Source organism: Eucyclogobius newberryi, unplaced genomic scaffold (assembly GCF_026437365.1).
Source record: "Eucyclogobius newberryi isolate DKJ021-1_F unplaced genomic scaffold, fEucNew1.0.hap1 SCAF_9, whole genome shotgun sequence".
NCBI lineage: Eukaryota > Metazoa > Chordata > Actinopteri > Gobiiformes > Gobiidae > Eucyclogobius > Eucyclogobius newberryi.
Genome location: NW_027316532.1, coordinates 32341432 through 32358048, shown reverse-complemented (window position 1 = coordinate 32358048; position 16617 = coordinate 32341432). Strand labels below are relative to the sequence as shown.

General features: G+C 42.8%; 1 protein-coding gene across 2 annotated transcripts in view; it reads right to left on the bottom strand.

The window, feature by feature from the left end:
• Positions 1-8229: 8229 nt before the first annotated feature.
• Positions 8230-16617, bottom strand: part of tle5 (TLE family member 5, transcriptional modulator) — a 31601-nt gene continuing 23213 nt past the window's right edge. The window contains exons 4-7 of one of the 2 annotated variants that reach the window (XM_072439127.1): positions 15986-16030; positions 12902-12964; positions 11103-11177; positions 8230-10731 (exon numbers count right to left, since the gene is read on the bottom strand). In XM_072439127.1, coding sequence (XP_072295228.1) covers positions 10507-10731; positions 11103-11177; positions 12902-12964; positions 15986-16030 — 408 coding nt within the window. In that variant the 3' untranslated portion in view covers positions 8230-10506. Of the gene's footprint in view, positions 10735-11102; positions 11178-12901; positions 12965-15985; positions 16031-16617 lie in introns of both variants that reach the window. The other variant, XM_072439126.1, reaches the window with a different exon arrangement.

Below are 16617 nucleotides of genomic sequence, written 5' to 3'. Positions count from 1 at the left end.
TTTTCTCTACATCCTTTACTCCCTCTCTCTGTGTCGAGTTCTGTGTTCTCTTTTTGGGCATTCCTCCTGATTGCACTATGGATGGAGTGCACAATAAGTCCATAGAGAAGAGGCTAAAATATGCCTCCATTTTCTGACACATCGTTGGGGGTGACAGCAGCATTCCCTGAGAGAGGACATATTGGAGTGACATTGAGCGAGCATTCAGCCAGTCTGTTCTGTGTGTGTGCGTGTGTGCGTGTGTGTGTGTGTGTGTGCGTGTGCGTGAGCGTGTGTGTGTGTGTGTGTGTGTGTGCGTGTGCGTGAGCGTGTGTGTGTGTGTGTGTGTGCGTGAGCGTGTGTGTGTGTGTGTGCGTGTGTGTGCGTGAGCGTGTGTGTGTGTGTGTGTGTGTGCGCGTGTGCGTGAGCGTGTGTGTGTGTGTGTGTGTGTGTGTGCGTGAGCGTGTGTGTGTGTGTGTGCGTGTGCGTGAGCGTGTGTGTGTGTGTGTGAGCGTGTGTGTGTGTGTGTGTGTGTGCGTGTGTGCGTGAGCGTGTGTGTGTGTGTGTGTGCGTGTGCGTGAGCGTGTGTGTGTGTGTGTGTGTGTGTGCGTGAGCGTGTGTGTGTGTGTGTGTGTGTGTGCGTGTGTGCGTGTGTGCGTGTGTGAACAATATCTGTACGTCTCCAGAGACCGGGGCTGGCTGTTCCCGGCCTGTCACCACACATCCACTCAACTCTAGTCTAGTGACTCACAGCTCTGTCGTCTGTGCATTATATCATAAACACACAGAGGTAAAACATGCACTGATACTTAATACTTAACATTAACTCAGCTTAGCGCAGATCCCATCCACCTTTTTAGCATCTATATTTAAATCACAGCAGCCATCCAATGATTACCTTGGACACATTTCCTTACAGGGAGCATAAAGTGTCTTGAATTTACCATAATGTTCTATATTCTCTGCACCGTTGTGTCAAAAGACATTCAACGTTGACATGGGATATAGACCAATCAATCACATATATGCACATTATTGTAATTACATCGACATTCCCGTCCGTGTTTGTTTGGGCCCCACATATCTTTACATCTCAGTGTCCAAATAAAAGTTTTATTCTTAAATATTTATTGTTATTTTGTTATTTACACTCTACTCCGAGATATATTTAATTGCCTTCATATTGGAATAATCTGCGGGACCAACAGGGCTAATGCTTTCTCGTCTGAAGTGTCAAATGGGGTTAATTTCCCGTCCGGCGTTCGCTACAGATCTGCTGCTGGAACAAGTGCACGAATGTAGCTGAGTAACTATAGGCCTACAGCAAATAGAACAGAAGTGAAATTAATCAAATCAACACAGCACGCTCCTTGTTCCAACACTGAGCCTCTGGCAGCAGCCCTCCTCCTGTTTTCTCTCTGCTCCCAGTCGCACTTGCTTTTTCCTCTAATCTGTGATACATTTATACTCAAGTTATTTATGCGCTGTCATCACTGCGCGTGCAAATCAATGTGACAATAACTGCCATTTTGACTCTATGAACGGGCAATATAAAATGGAGCAATACGAATGTAGTTTTGAGGAGAATAAGAGCGGACCAAGAACTGAACTTGGGGGACGCCACGATACAAAAACCTATAAAAGTGAGCTGACTGAGAGTAATTGGATAACTCTTCCTAAACATTTTATGGGGACAAGAAGGTTTCAGAGCCTCCGTTGATAAAATGACATATGCACCTTTAAGTCTGAGCTCAAATTTATGCCAGATGCCCCTCCCAATCTTTGCTTTCCCAGCTCTTTTCACTCAACTACAAGGCATCGACCACCAAGGCAATAAACAATTTACCCCTTTTAAACCATATTTTATCCACGTGAATAACCAAGTTCAGCACCTGACAGACTATTAAGGTCAGACGTGTCTAATTAAGATCCATTGGCCCACAGCAGTTCGTCATCTATTTCCAGAGTGTAGCACCGTCCAATGCGACGTGTTTATCCTGTACCTCCCTCTGCATCTCAGTGCGCTAAAAGAAGGCTCACTCCAGAGAAGCCATTTATTCTAATACTCACCTGTAAGTGTAATCCTTAACGCTACATGGCTCAGGTAATCACAGCCACTGGCACAGCACCCAGTCAGAAGATGAAAGGAAGCGAGATTAAGTGGTCATGGTTTTGGTTAAAAATAACAGGCGGGGGAAGTGTCTGTTTTAGGGTTTGAGCAGATATGAAAAGAATCACATAAGTAGGACAAAATTGGACCTTATCTTAATAGTTTTAGAATAGTCTTGATCCAAACAAATCCAAACAAATAAAACAGAATAGTATTATCAAGGAAACTATCATTTGTATTGAATATTGCATCCTAACCTCTAATAAAAAGATTATTGTCAATGTGATATTGGAATTTTGTCGACTGTGTCTCTCTAAAATGTGAGCATCGTACAACAACGACGCAGTCTTCTAGTTCTTGTTTACTTGTTCCAGTGTAATGAAGTGGTTTTAGGTTGTCATATGGGCAAAGCATTCATTAGACACATTTTGTAAACACACTGTGGAACTCATGAAACTTAAGTCCAGGACTATGTCTTGATAATTTAGATGTGTGCCTTTTTGCGTCGGCAAGTTTTATGGATAGACTTTTGAATAAAACATTAAAGCAGCAGCTGTGTTGCACATTCTATTTGAGTTATGGCATATAACTTAGCAGTGTGCTTGCCTTAAGGCAAAATATTTTCCCTTCTTAATATGAATCTGCTTAAACTTCAATGGTACTTAAAACTACAATTAAAAAAACATTGTGTTTTACCTTGTGTCATCATGTATAAAATATCACGTTCATATATTTTACAGTACATGTTTCCGCTCTAACAATAACTGCACTGTTTTAACTCACCTTTTGGGGAAAGCTTGAATAGAAAGCTTTAAATCTGATATAAAACACAGAGGAAAAATAGTCAAATGATACATACTTCGGAGGTCTATATTTTATAACATTCTGAGTGACACACTGTGCACTATGTACATATCCTGGGGGAGGGTTTGCTATGTGCCTGTCTACAGTGAGATGTTATTACTTTGCTTGGAAGGTTCCACAGTATGGCATTTCTCACATTATACATGTTTCTACTCAAAAACACCTTCAATCGGGGGAGATGAATACTTTTAAACTGTGGGACATTCCAGGCAAAGCAATGACCAGTTTACAAAGTGCACCTTTAAATGACAGAAACAACATGCTAAATACGTGATCCATGACCATTGAGCTGTTCTTTAGGATCTTCTCTTCTTTCAGGTGCAGCAGACTCAGAAGGAGGTCATGGAGCAGAAGTGAAACAGCTTTAGCTCGAGGTGTTTTCTTACGCACACTGTCGCTGATGAGTAGAGGTCGTGGAACGATGAATTAGAGATGAGGATAAGGATGAGAGTGCTTTCCTGAACCAACAGTTGGACTCACATGGGACGAGGGTTAAGGGTTTATGTGGGTACAGACTGGAAAGGTCCCTGAGGTGAACCTGTGACATCTCAACACACACATGCCAACAAGTGTTGCTGTGAGAAAGGTGTGAGACAACATGCAAGAATGATTGTAAAGTGTAAAGTTAATGTGTAATATTGAGTTGTGGAAATAATTAGGTGCGCTTTATCAATGTGTGCTGCCAGTTTAAAAAAAAAAAAAAGCTATTTTAAACAAGCCAGACAATAGAAACTTTGCATACCATCATGGTACTTTTCAATGCAGCAGGTGAAGGTTTAAGTGGTGAGGTTTTGTGCAAAATCTGTATAAAATAAAAATGATAGAGGTCCAAGAATGGATCCTTGAGGAACACAAATCTCCTTTTCAGAGGAGTCCTAACCCCAGAGGGGAGGAGCCTATTGTATATAGATCCATATTTTATATATTATATGTATGGATGTATGTATATATATATATATATAACCATGGATGTTCTTGTCTGTGTAGGTTTCCTCTGGATGCTCAGGTTTCCACTATTAGTAAAGACCATGGATCTATACAATAGTATATCAAAAATGATCTATCGAATATGAGATAGTTCTTAAATTTTGTTTAGCCCATCTTTGGAATGTGAGATTTATTTACATCTATCAGCCTCTCTCAACATAATACAAGGTTGTTACATGCTACATGTTGCTTGAGTAAGTTAGCAATGTAAAAAGACCTTTTATAGGATCACAGTGATCCAGATACTACGATGGAGATATGATCATTACACAATCATATATCCTTTAGTTCTGAAGTTTTCTGGTCTCAATATAGTTATAGTAGAGTATATAGTTAGCACATTAGCAAATTGCACATAGAGGCCAAATGTCGACTCATTTGGAGCAAAGGCAAACGTTAATGTTGCTGATGATGTCAGAATGAAGTGCAGAGGAAGTGTGTCCCAGTGTGCATGTGTGTTTGTGTCACCAGGATTGGAAGTGACAGGCAGGAAGTATCAGAGGCAGCCGGGTAACAGCCCACTAACCACACAGGGGAGGGTCCTACACTGCACAACACCACCACCACCGGGGGCAGGCACACTACACACAGGACAATGATGAATGGAGAGGGTGGAGAGATGGAGGAGGATGAAACAAGCCAAATATATCAAACAGAAAATCAAATAGGCTGAGGGAAGGAAAAGAGGACAAAGAAGGAAAAGTGTTTTGCAATTATTAAATTGACTTCTGAGAATGGCTCAATGTGCAGGGCAGCTGGGGTGACCAGGGGTTTGCACCTACTGGATCATACAAGCCAGACAAACTCATACATAGATTAGTTTTGGCCAAATTATCCCATTGTAAAAAGGTAAAAAAGGTAATGAAATGTGTTTGAGTTAATTAAATACTGAGTTTATAATTGACGAAAATAAGTCAATTGTGTAAATGTGGTGTCTTGAAGACACCATATTTACACAACATACATTTACTTTGCATTTGTAATTTTCTTTAAAAGAAACTGTACTCCTATCCTACTTTAGTAATACTGTATTTGACAGTGTATTTTTATTCTGTTAGAGCTTTGGTCACTTTACAATGTTATGTTGAGAATAAAATTATTTGAACATTTGTGTATTTGCTTTTTCTTTCTATCTTCTATCCTTTGAAAATATCAGATTCTGTGCATTATTTGTCTTCAGATGTATTTTTTACTGTTATTTGAGACATTTGTTTTGACTTCTACTTGAGTAATTTTAGTTATGTGAAACGTTACTCTCACATGTAGACTCTGATCATGGAGGCTGTGGCCTTCTCTCACTGGACACTGCACAGTAACATTATCTCACATCGTTTTAGTGACATTGTAAATTAATGCATGTATGCAAGGTCAGAAAGAAGGCTTCTGGTGGATGCCTGTAAAGTTTGAATGTTTCCGTTATGTTTGGGAAGTGTACACTGGTGTCAGATAAAAGAAGGTCCATGGAGCATCTGTGGAAACATTGGAGAAGGATGTATGATCCACTGAGGACAAGCGCAGACAAAAAGAGCAACAGACTGACAGCTAGAATGAGGAATTTGTATTCTCCTCTTTGACATACACACAGGGAATGAAAGATCAGGGCAAATGTAGGAAGAAGGGAGTAAGAGAAATGGTACAGGAGAGAGTTGAAGAAGGAAAAAGGAGGGAAGTGAAGGAGAGATGGAGAGATATGTGGCAGACAGAGATTGACGCAGTCCTTTTCAGAGATGGATGAATAAACCGGCGCAGCAGGGAACTGACAGATGACTGCAGAGAGAGAGATGGGGAAAGGAAAAGACGTAATGAGAGACAGAGTGTGTATCCGTAATCAAGCCATAAAGGAGAGCAGGAGCAAGAGCGCGAGGAAAAGACGAGTGGGTTCTGAATGAGTCAATCATGATTAATCAAGAAGCTTCTTGGCACAATCTCTCTGTGTCTGTAGTTGTGTTTGTGCTCAGACTCATCATGGCTGTCATCAGACACACAAAAGCCCCATTACAACTGCAGGCACAGCACCTACTGTCTGTGAACAAGCTTTGCAGGTCCTTCTTCTGCAGCCGCAGTCTCTGCACACAATAATAAGTTGAAAACATTCAGCTCGAATAGTCCTTGGTAGCACCAGTAAATCATTCAGGTGCTGTTCCACAGCATTCGACAAACATTACAGTGCATCCGGAAAGTATTCATGTTACAACCTTATTCCAAAATGGATTAAATTCATGATTTGCCTCAAATTATACAAATAATAACCCATAATGACAACGTGAAAGAAGGTTGTTTGAATTCTTTGCAAATGTATTAAAGATAAAAAACACAACAACAAACAAGTATTCACAGCCTTTGAAGCACCTTTGGCACTAATTACACCCTCAAGTCTTTTTGAGTCTAATGCAAGATTTGAACACTATTTATTGGCACTTCCTCACATTCTTTGCAGAACCTCAGGTTGGATGGTGAGAGTATCAGTTCAGGTCTGTGAATACACTGCAGATGCACTGTAAGGTTGCTCTGGTGACATAACATGATTACATATCATTACCATATTCCATAATGATTTGGATGGGAAAAGATAAGCCAAGAATGTCCCCTATTTTTGTTATTTTTGTTATTTCTGTAGAGTTTGCATTACAAATTTCACTTCTATGTCCAGAGACAGGAGATAAGGATTAATCAGTTTTAATAACAAAACAACTGACATGATGCCTAAGTTTATTATGTTATAATTTGGTCTTTGGTTCTCCACACGATTATCAAGTAGAACTCAGAACGAGCGTCACACAAGAAGTCGCATTAGGGATAAACCAAACCCGGATCGCCCGAGCCACAGACCTGATCAGTGAAGTTTAGGGTTTATCCCTTTTGGTCTGCAGTTTTGTCTACGCTCTCATTGGACACTTCTACTTCCGGTGATCATCAGGGCGAGCCGCAGCTAAACACGCTTCTGATACTGCAACACATCCATGACACTGTTTGAGTTGCCAGTTTCAAAGCTGAAATGTCCTTGTACTGAGCCTGTCCTTGTACTGAGCCTGTCCTTGTACTGAGCCTGTCCTTGTACTGAGCCTGTCCTTGTACTGAGCCTGTCCTTATACTGAACCTGTCCTTGTACTGAGCCTGTCCTTGTACTGAGCCTGTCCTTGTACTGAGCCTGTCCTTGTACTGAGCCTGTCCTTGTACTGAGCCTGTCCTTGTACTGAGCCTGTCCTTATACTGAACCTGTCCTTGTACTGAGCCTGTCCTTGTACTGAGCCTGTCCTTGTACTCTGAACCTGTCCTTGTACTGAGCCTGTCCTTGTACTGAGCCTGTCCTTGTACTGAGCCTGTCCTTGTACTGAGCCTGTCCTTGTACTGAGCCTGTCCTTATACTGAACCTGTCCTTGTACTGAGCCTGTCCTTGTACTGAGCCTGTCCTTATACTGAACCTGTCCTTGTACTGAGCCTGTCCTTGTACTGAGCCTGTCCTTATACTGAACCTGTCCTTGTACTGAGCCTGTCCTTGTACTGAGCCTGTCCTTGTACTCTGAACCTGTCCTTGTACTGAGCCTGTCCTTGTACTGAGCCTGTCCTTGTACTCTGAACCTGTCCTTGTACTGAGCCTGTCCTTGTACTGAGCCTGTCCTTGTACTGAGCCTGTCCTTATACTGAGAAGGTGAAAACCATGTGTCTCTCAGTTCTGATGTAAATGCAGTGACTTTTATTTCACCGGTCAGAGCGCAACCCGTAAACTTTTGTATTTATTTTACGGTTTAGTGATTCGTTTACTGCTCTGCTGAAATTATATTCCAAGGAAGAATATACAGTGAAACCTGAGAAAAAAAACGTAAATTAAGAAAAATCGGGCAGCCTCGCTAAACCCCACATTATGCACTTTTGTCTTGACACAAAAGAGTATGTGAGGATTCAACAAGCCGCGTCATGTCTCAGCACAAGTGACTAAATGAGGATTATGTGCAGGTGCCAAACAGGCCGTGATCTGCAGCTCAGAGATGTCACATCAGTTGTGAGAACGTGCGGTGCAGAATAGATTAACTGTAATCAGTGGAGCCAAAAGCACAGGAAGCTCCCGCTGAAACGTGAAAGGCAAAGCCACGGAGCCACCGGGAGCCAGCCGCGAGAATCCCTCAGAGGAATTACACTTTCCACGTGTAGACGCCACAACAACGCCTCCTGGTGGAGGAGGTGAGAACAACAGAAATAGAACAGTATTTATGATATACATTATGGTCCTAAGCGGGTACATTAGTTATTCAGAAGTTCATTGCCAAAGAAAATAAGTCCAAGAAGGCATCTTTTTTTTTTTGATTGGTTTTATTCGTAAGGCACCAGAAGTCCTTTCTTACTGCAGAACATTTCAGTTTATTTATAGTAAATGTTTGCTGTACTTTTGTCTTTTTTTCTTTTTATAACACATTTTATGTTTAAATGAAGCTATGATATCAGACACAAAACTTTTTTTTTTCTTTTTTTTTTGGCCAAAGAACACATTTTCAGGTTTTACATTATACACAAAATAAGTATTTAAAAAGACCTTTACAAAGCTCAAAATGCTCACACTGCATCAGGGGCCAAAAGTAAGAGGTGAGAGAAGAGGAGGGCAGACCTTTGGAAGGAAAGAGGAGAATGAACGGGTTCAGGGAGCGGTAGTACTGCAGTTGCCATGGTTACATCAGTAATGCAATACAAGCACAAGAATCATCCAGGACAGATAGAGGAGGCAGTCTTTACACATAAAGCTCTCTACGTATATCTGTATACAGAGGCCTCGCCTTTCACAACAAATACAGTGAAATTCAACTGTTCATACTGTCGGCAGGGAGCCCTGCTTCTGGATTATTCCAAAAATATGTAACAGGTGAAATAAACAAGTGTGTTACACCGAGTTTATACCAAAGCATTCTGTATCATTTGTCTTGTAAAGAAAATGAAGGCCTCTACTCTAACAATGTTCAAATCTAAGCTAAAAACAGTTTAGTTTAGCTGTGCATATGACTGAAATGATTTTCTTTGCACTCTTCTCTTTGATGTCTTAAACTGTTCTGTGATTTCTCTCATGTCTTTGTAATTTTAATGCCTTTTTCCTGTTGTGTAAAGCACTTTGAATTGCCTTGTGGGTGAATTGTGCTCTACAAATACACTTGCTGCTCACGTCACAGACAGCATGAGGCATGTCCTGTTCTCAGCAGAGCTCAGATCTTAAAGTGGTAAATGGCTTTGCACTTCAGTATGCATTCACATAAATACAGTTGAGCAGAAAAAAACATATTAGCCAATAGCGTAGTACTTTATTTAAAGTGCTGTATCTCCTGAATACACAGCTAAAGGTTTAATAGTGAAAGGTGTGTGTACTTTCACACAGACCTGGCTGAGGGCAGTGTCACATCCGCACCACCTGTTGCAGAGAACCTTATGTTTACAACAGAACAAAATGACATGTTCAAACAAACAGTACTTTCATCTCTGCAGAGCTGGCGTGGCCATTCAGAGTTAAGGGAAATTAATTTATGTCAAAAGGGTTCAGTGCCTGTGGGCTTTAAACATTAAACTAATGAAGAACGGATACAGAGGTGAGAAGAATTGTTACCTTGATATGTTACCGTGATATATGATTATAGTTTGTAATGTTACTGTTGAAAAACATGGGGAATTGGTCTTTTTCAATACAACTACAGGTTAAATGTTGACTGACTACTTTGTAATGAAACACAGACACTGCTGTCCCATTTAGCACAGATGAGAGAGGGTTTATGCGCTCAAATTGAATATAAGGACATTTGTACTTTAGTGGGAGCAGCTGCAGAGTGTGCACTGATCCCTCCTGCAGGTATGCTGATTACCCCAAAGAGCAACCAAACACACATGCTCAAGCTCACTCTGTGTTTTTGTCTATCCAACAGAGTGGATAAATACGCTGTTCTATTGTGGCCCAGCCTGTGCTTCGTCATCATCATTGTTCTGCTCAGGCCTAAAGCCGACACAAAGGTTTCTTCAAAGAGACACACTGCCCTCTGCTGTCAGACCCACTGAATGCATGATCTGTGCCCAGTGCTTTGATACTTTATCTCAGGAAGGTACGTTTGGTCAATTTGAAGTTAATGATTTTGGATAGGTGGATAGTTGACTTCTTGTTCATTACATGTTTCAACAGTAGATGAACCCAGTAGACACTCCTTAAAAAAACATGCAATATAAAGTGGCAAAAGAGAGTTTGAGGATCATGATTTTTATCAATACAAGAGAATACATGTCTTCATCACTGTTTGTGTTGGGCTAGTAGCATTCAGTCTCACAGAGCAGTCAGCTGAATATGGATTCTCGCACCAAGAAACAAATAAATGCTAATGCAAAAAGCAGAATCGCAGGAAACAGAACAGAGAGGGACCCAGCTTTCAGAGGAATATTATGGCAGTACAACATTAAAAATGCCAAGTCCCTCCGAGTGAAGCCTGGCAGAGCAGGACTTGGCAGGGCAGGTGGGCGCAGGTCGGTGCGTGTGAGCGTACTGTAGACAGAGGGAGGCAGTGGGCCACAGGACATGCTTGGGTCACTCAGGTCTTTGTCAAAAAACACTAATCAGACTTGTCTCCATCTTCTTCGCGATGGCTGTCAACTCCATCACGGGAGGCCTTCTCCTCCTTGGCCAGCTGGGCCTGGGAGGCCAGCAGAGAGGACAGGGAGAAGAGGCCGGACGAGGTGGTGACAGCGGGGAGCGTGGGCTGGCTCAGGCCCAGTGGCAGTGGGGTCATGGGCAGGGCCAGTCCTTGGAGCTGGGACAGCTGGTGAGCCTGGAGCTGCTGCTGTTGGAAGACAAGCAGACAGAGCTCAGAGGTGAAGCCACTAACACGGCAAACACTGCACAAGCACAAACATCAGAGCTTAACCAAACTGTCTCAGATGCAGCTGAGCTTTTATAATGTTTGAAAGAAAACGAGGCCTTTCTTATCATTTGTCATCAACATATCAGTTTTTTTTAACTCTGAACTCTACAAATGAGTTCAGAGTTTACCGTCATTGGCGGCAAATTATGTGTTTTATAATCATCCTTAATTTATAGTAATATCTTTGTGATCCAGAATGTATGCAGCCCCAGAAGCCAATCTGACCATGTGGGACATGGAGGATAAAAAAGCAATAATGATCAGTAATTGTGTGGCTTGGGTCGTACCCTGATGATGGAGTTCATTTCAGGGGGAGTGACTTGCTTGGCCCGCTCGATCGCTGCGAGGACCTGCTGCTGGTGCTGGGACACGAGTGACGGGCGACACGAGGAGGGGAGACAAAGACCCCGAGAGGAGAGAGAGAGAGCTTAGATCAATTTCAATAGTCCCAACTGAACGTCAACACGTTGCACTGTGAGATGTACACACCCTACACACACGCACTAAACACGCACCCCCCCCACCCTACACACGCACCCCCCCCCACCCTACACACGCACTAAACACGCACCCCCCCACCCTACACACGCACCCCCCCACACACCCTACACACGCACTAAACACGCACCCCCCCACCCTACACACGCACCCCCCCACACACCCTACACACACGCACCAAACACGCACCCCCCACACACACGAACTAAACATGCACCCCCCCCCACACACACACACACACACACACACACACACAAACTAAACACGCACACACACACCAACAAGCACACACACAAACAAAACAAAAACATGAACAAAACACAAACACATACTAACAAAACACCCACCCGCGCACCCACCCCCACACACCTGAACCAAACACGCACGCACACATACACACGCGCACCCCCCCACACACAGACCCCACTGACCCACACACACACACGAGCAAAACGCTAACAAACCAAACACACACAGAAACAAAACACACACACAGAAACAAACCACAAACGAACAAAACACACACACCATTGTGAGGCTCCAGAGAATGGATGGGAGGTTGGTGTGCTGTATAGGGTGGAGGTCAACCCCCTAGTGGGCAGATAAGAGCGTAGCTTATCTGAATCAAACAACCGTTTATTACACACACACACACGGACGCACGCACGCACACGCACACACACACGCAAGCGCACGCAAGCGCACACCACACACACGCAAGTGCACGCACGCAAGCGCACACCACACACACGCAAGTGCACGCACGCACACACCACACACGCACAAACCGCGCACGCATGCATACAAGCAAGCACACGCACAAGCAAGCACACACACACACGCACGCAAGCAAGCACACACACAAGCAAGCAAGCGCACACACCACACACACACAAGCACAGACACACGCAAGCGCACGGACACAAGCGCACACCACACACACGTGCACGCACGCACACACCACACACACACGCAAGCGCACGCACAAACCACACACATACGCAAGCGCGCATACAAGCAAGCACACACACAAGCAAGCAAGCAAGCACACACACAAGCAAGCAAGCAAGCAAGCGCGCACACGCACACACACACACACACAGACGCACGCACACACAGACACACAGACGCACGCACACACACACACACAAGCACACAGACGCACGCACACACAGACACACAGACGCACGCACACACAGACACACAGACGCACGCACACACAGACGCACGCACACACACACACACACAAGCACACAGACGCAAGCACACAGACGCACGCACACACAGACGCACGCACACACAGACACACGCACACACACACACACGCACACACAGTGGGGGAGGGGCTGGATGGAAATATTGAATATGGCGAGGAGAATCATGAAGACAGAGGCGGAGTGAGGGGGGCCACGGTGAAAGGAAGCGGCTGATGATGAATGACACGAGGCCGAGCAGGAAGAGGAGGAGGAGGGGTCACACAGGCGGAGAGGTAATGAGGCGCGAACGAGGACTGAGCCCATTTCAGGATATGAGGCACAGGGTCCAGGTCAAAGGTCATGGGCTACAGTGTGTCAGCGAGCATACGTACCTCCTGAGACAGGTAGGGCAGCACTTGTGCGCAGATCCCATTTAATCTCTTCACAATTTCAGCCTGGAGAGAGAAAGAGGGTTGTTAAGACAAAAAAAAGGTTCATCTTATATACGGCTGAGGTAAAGCACACTTACAATATGACATTCCTGTCTGCCTACATACTATTTATGTAATTCACAATAGTTTAGACTGTATTGCCATAAGATAACCATGCAATAAGTTTCTAAAAGGGTGCAGTATATTGGATATATCTCCTGACCTGGACAATCACTAACTCATTACATTCACCAGCATGAATGTAATGACATGCATTTCTTAAAATACACTTTTACCAAAACCAAAAGTGTGAATGTGCAGATTCTGTCTAATCATTAGGAGTTGGATGAGATTATATGAGATGCTCTGATTTTTCCATCAGAGCTTCATTAGACACGAGAGTGAATCAGTGATTCAGCCCACTCTTTAGTGTGTGAGAAACCGCATCTACGACCTTCTGAAAGTGGGACACACCACACATACAGTTTCACACATCTCGCCTCCCTTTATTCCATTCATTAATTAATTAAGTTACTTGTACTTAACACTGCTCAAACGTCTCGGACACACACCAGCCACACGCTCTGAGCCGCACACGCCGCTTTCTCTCACTCGCAGGTCTATTATCACATTTGGTTGGTAATCATCCAATCCGTCTGAGATATGCAAAGCAGCAGTAATTGTGTTAGAGCCTAATTCGTGGCGCTGAGGAGAAGGCGGCCTTTCCTCACAGTCATTAGGCATGCAGAGCACAGCTCCCATCAAACGCCCGCTCCTTTCCACTCGTCATTACACATCCAGCGCTGACATCTCCAAAATGTCTCTGAAATGTCTCTGCGGGGCTCGCTCGGTGCAAAGCACGCCACTCCCTCGTTTTCATAGCCTTTATGCTTCTGTCTCCTCTTTTATCTGCCCTCCATCACACTCCCTCCTCCTCTGCTAGTTAAAACAGTTGTGTGCTGATTATTTCACATATTTGAGACCCATGTCAACCAATTAAACTATTTGTTGCTTTGAACTAAATTACAATTAATCTTTGAATCCTTACGAGGAAGTGACATATAAACGATACAGAGGAAAATAATGTTGGCATTTGCTACAGTGATTTTGTGTTTCATAAATCCATCTTCAAGAATTTTATTTTAAACTCACAATAATAGGCTGAGTCAAAGCAGATTAGACTGATTTTTATGATGACGTATTATATAAACTATAGAACAATACAACTACAACCCGCAGACTATGGTGTAAATGTACAAACAACTAAATGCTAAATAAATCTGAATAGTACTGAACAATTTTGGTAAAATACTGTAGAATTTTTTGCTAAATAACATTGCAATTTGTGACGTATGTTGCAGTAGAATTTGGTTCAAGGTTCACATTTTAAAAAACTAATACGAGAATCACTTGCATTTCAGAACATATACTATACAGATTAAGACATTTTGTAGTTACTAATATAATTGTGATCGCAGTAAAACTGTCAAACTCAGAATCAGTTTTTGTCCATAGAAAGGCAACGTAGTAAATTAAAAAGAACACAACTAAACCAAGCGTTTCCACAAAGCGTCAAGCCAAGAGAGCAGAAGATGGTTAGAATAAAAGAAAGTAAGAAAGTATTGAAGATTTTAGCCCAAAAATAAAATAAGCGAAATGCCGCATGAAAAGAGTGAGGAGTGGGAGAGAAACGGGCTCGCCACAATAGGCCTCAACATGAATGCGTCTCCACACATCCGCTTCAATCTCAACTCACTAATGGAAGTAGCGGCGCCGCTCACACAACGCACAAAGGAAGTGGGAACATGCACATAAAGGACGACGGGAAGGCTCTCCAACAAAACGCGCCCCACTACACACAAGTTGTACACGAGGGGTGAATGGGGGCGCTCACTTCGTTCAAAAAGCAGGACGCGTGAGAAATGTACAATGGCACGGAAGCGTCAGGACAACCACTTTGAGCGTAAAAAGAAGACGGCTGTGATGAACCGAATAGCTCAATTACGTATGTGTGGATGCGCCGGCGTTTTGACTCTAGGTCTGTGAGGATGCATAAACTGGACCGTCCCTAAATCACGGTGGAGGGATGGATACTTTTATGTGTGCGATCTGTGCTCGTGTGCGATTTGTCTCAGCTTCCTGATCCCCTGAAACGTGGACAGTGTTCAGCGTCAATCATGGGGCAGGGAAGTGGCAGACGGGTCATCAGTATGGACAAAACCCAAGAGGAACATTCTTCTTGTCCATATGGAGCGACGGCAAAGATGATTCTCTTGGGCACAGCCTGATGTATAGACACGGCTCCTGCTGCCCGAGAACCCTTTGCCAATGTTAAGTATTAGAAGCTCAAAATAGCTCATGCTGCATTGTAAATGGGAGCTGCAAATAGTAACCACTGGGATTGAGTGAAATAACTGGTTTTACTGTCCACAACACCGTAAGAGTACCACTCAAAAATAAATCTTTTTCAATTTGAATAGTCTTTGAGAGGCGTTAGTTTAACTTTACTTAGAATATAAATATACATCAAATCTATCTATCTAATAGAATTAAAAGCAATACAAAACCCTGAGTGATATTATTCATATGTGCCTCAAAGTGATGGGATATTATCTGTGCCAATCAGAGAGCTGCAGGTGTGCAGGGAACAGCTGGGGCCCCTCAACACCACCGACCAATGCAGCACTCGGGGGTCTTTTCTCCAAACACAACGTGAACCATCACCACAAGCAGCCATGATGAGAGAAGCTGGAAGCTCCAGACCCAGAGATCAGGCTCATGACAAACCAGTTTAAGCTTTAACAGGAGAAGCTTTTCTCCTGCATGTTAATTATGGCACATAAATAGTACATTATGAAAGGCACAACACAACAACAACAACACAATGTGGTGTTTAGTGCAAACCTCTTGAGTAAAAAAATCATACATTTAGTAGATAAGATGGTGAGTAATGACAAGTCCGACTGTTAAAATAAATTATATATATATATATATATATATATATATATATAAAAAAACACAAAAAGAACAAAGAAATGATCTTACCTGTTTGTGCATTTCAATGTTCAGCCCATAGGACATCTCATAATACTAGAATGAAATAGAAAATAAAGAACATTGTCAGGATATATTACCAGCAAATAGATAGCATTAAATATAATTGTAATATTTCCTCAAACTAGAATTTAATAGGTCAAATCAAATTATGTTGATAATTGCTGTCTAAAACATATTGGACACATTCATGAATATTTTCTTATTCTTTTCTTAACGTGGAAGTTACAAACATTTCCTAGAGAATTCTGTGCAAGATTTGCAACGAGTTCTTATGCAGCCAGATTAATTCTTAACTTGTCCAACGCATCATTAGCTGCTGCGGCCACATTCCACAGTCACAGAGACGAGTCTTGAGATGGAACAACAATTCTTTACTTTTCTAACTTTTTCTAACACTCCCCACACATGCACCAACTTGTACACAGACATTTGCTGCTGGGTTAGTTAGCCTGGTTATAATGTTCATAAATTAATTAATTCATTTGTGGTGACATAGTCAAGTGACCTTCTGTGGTGCTCTCCCAGGATCCAGCACACATCAAAACATGTTGTCAAATTTTTTTTTTCTTTTTCGCTTCCATGTTTTTGTTGCCTGTACCAGTAGCACTTTTAATTAATTT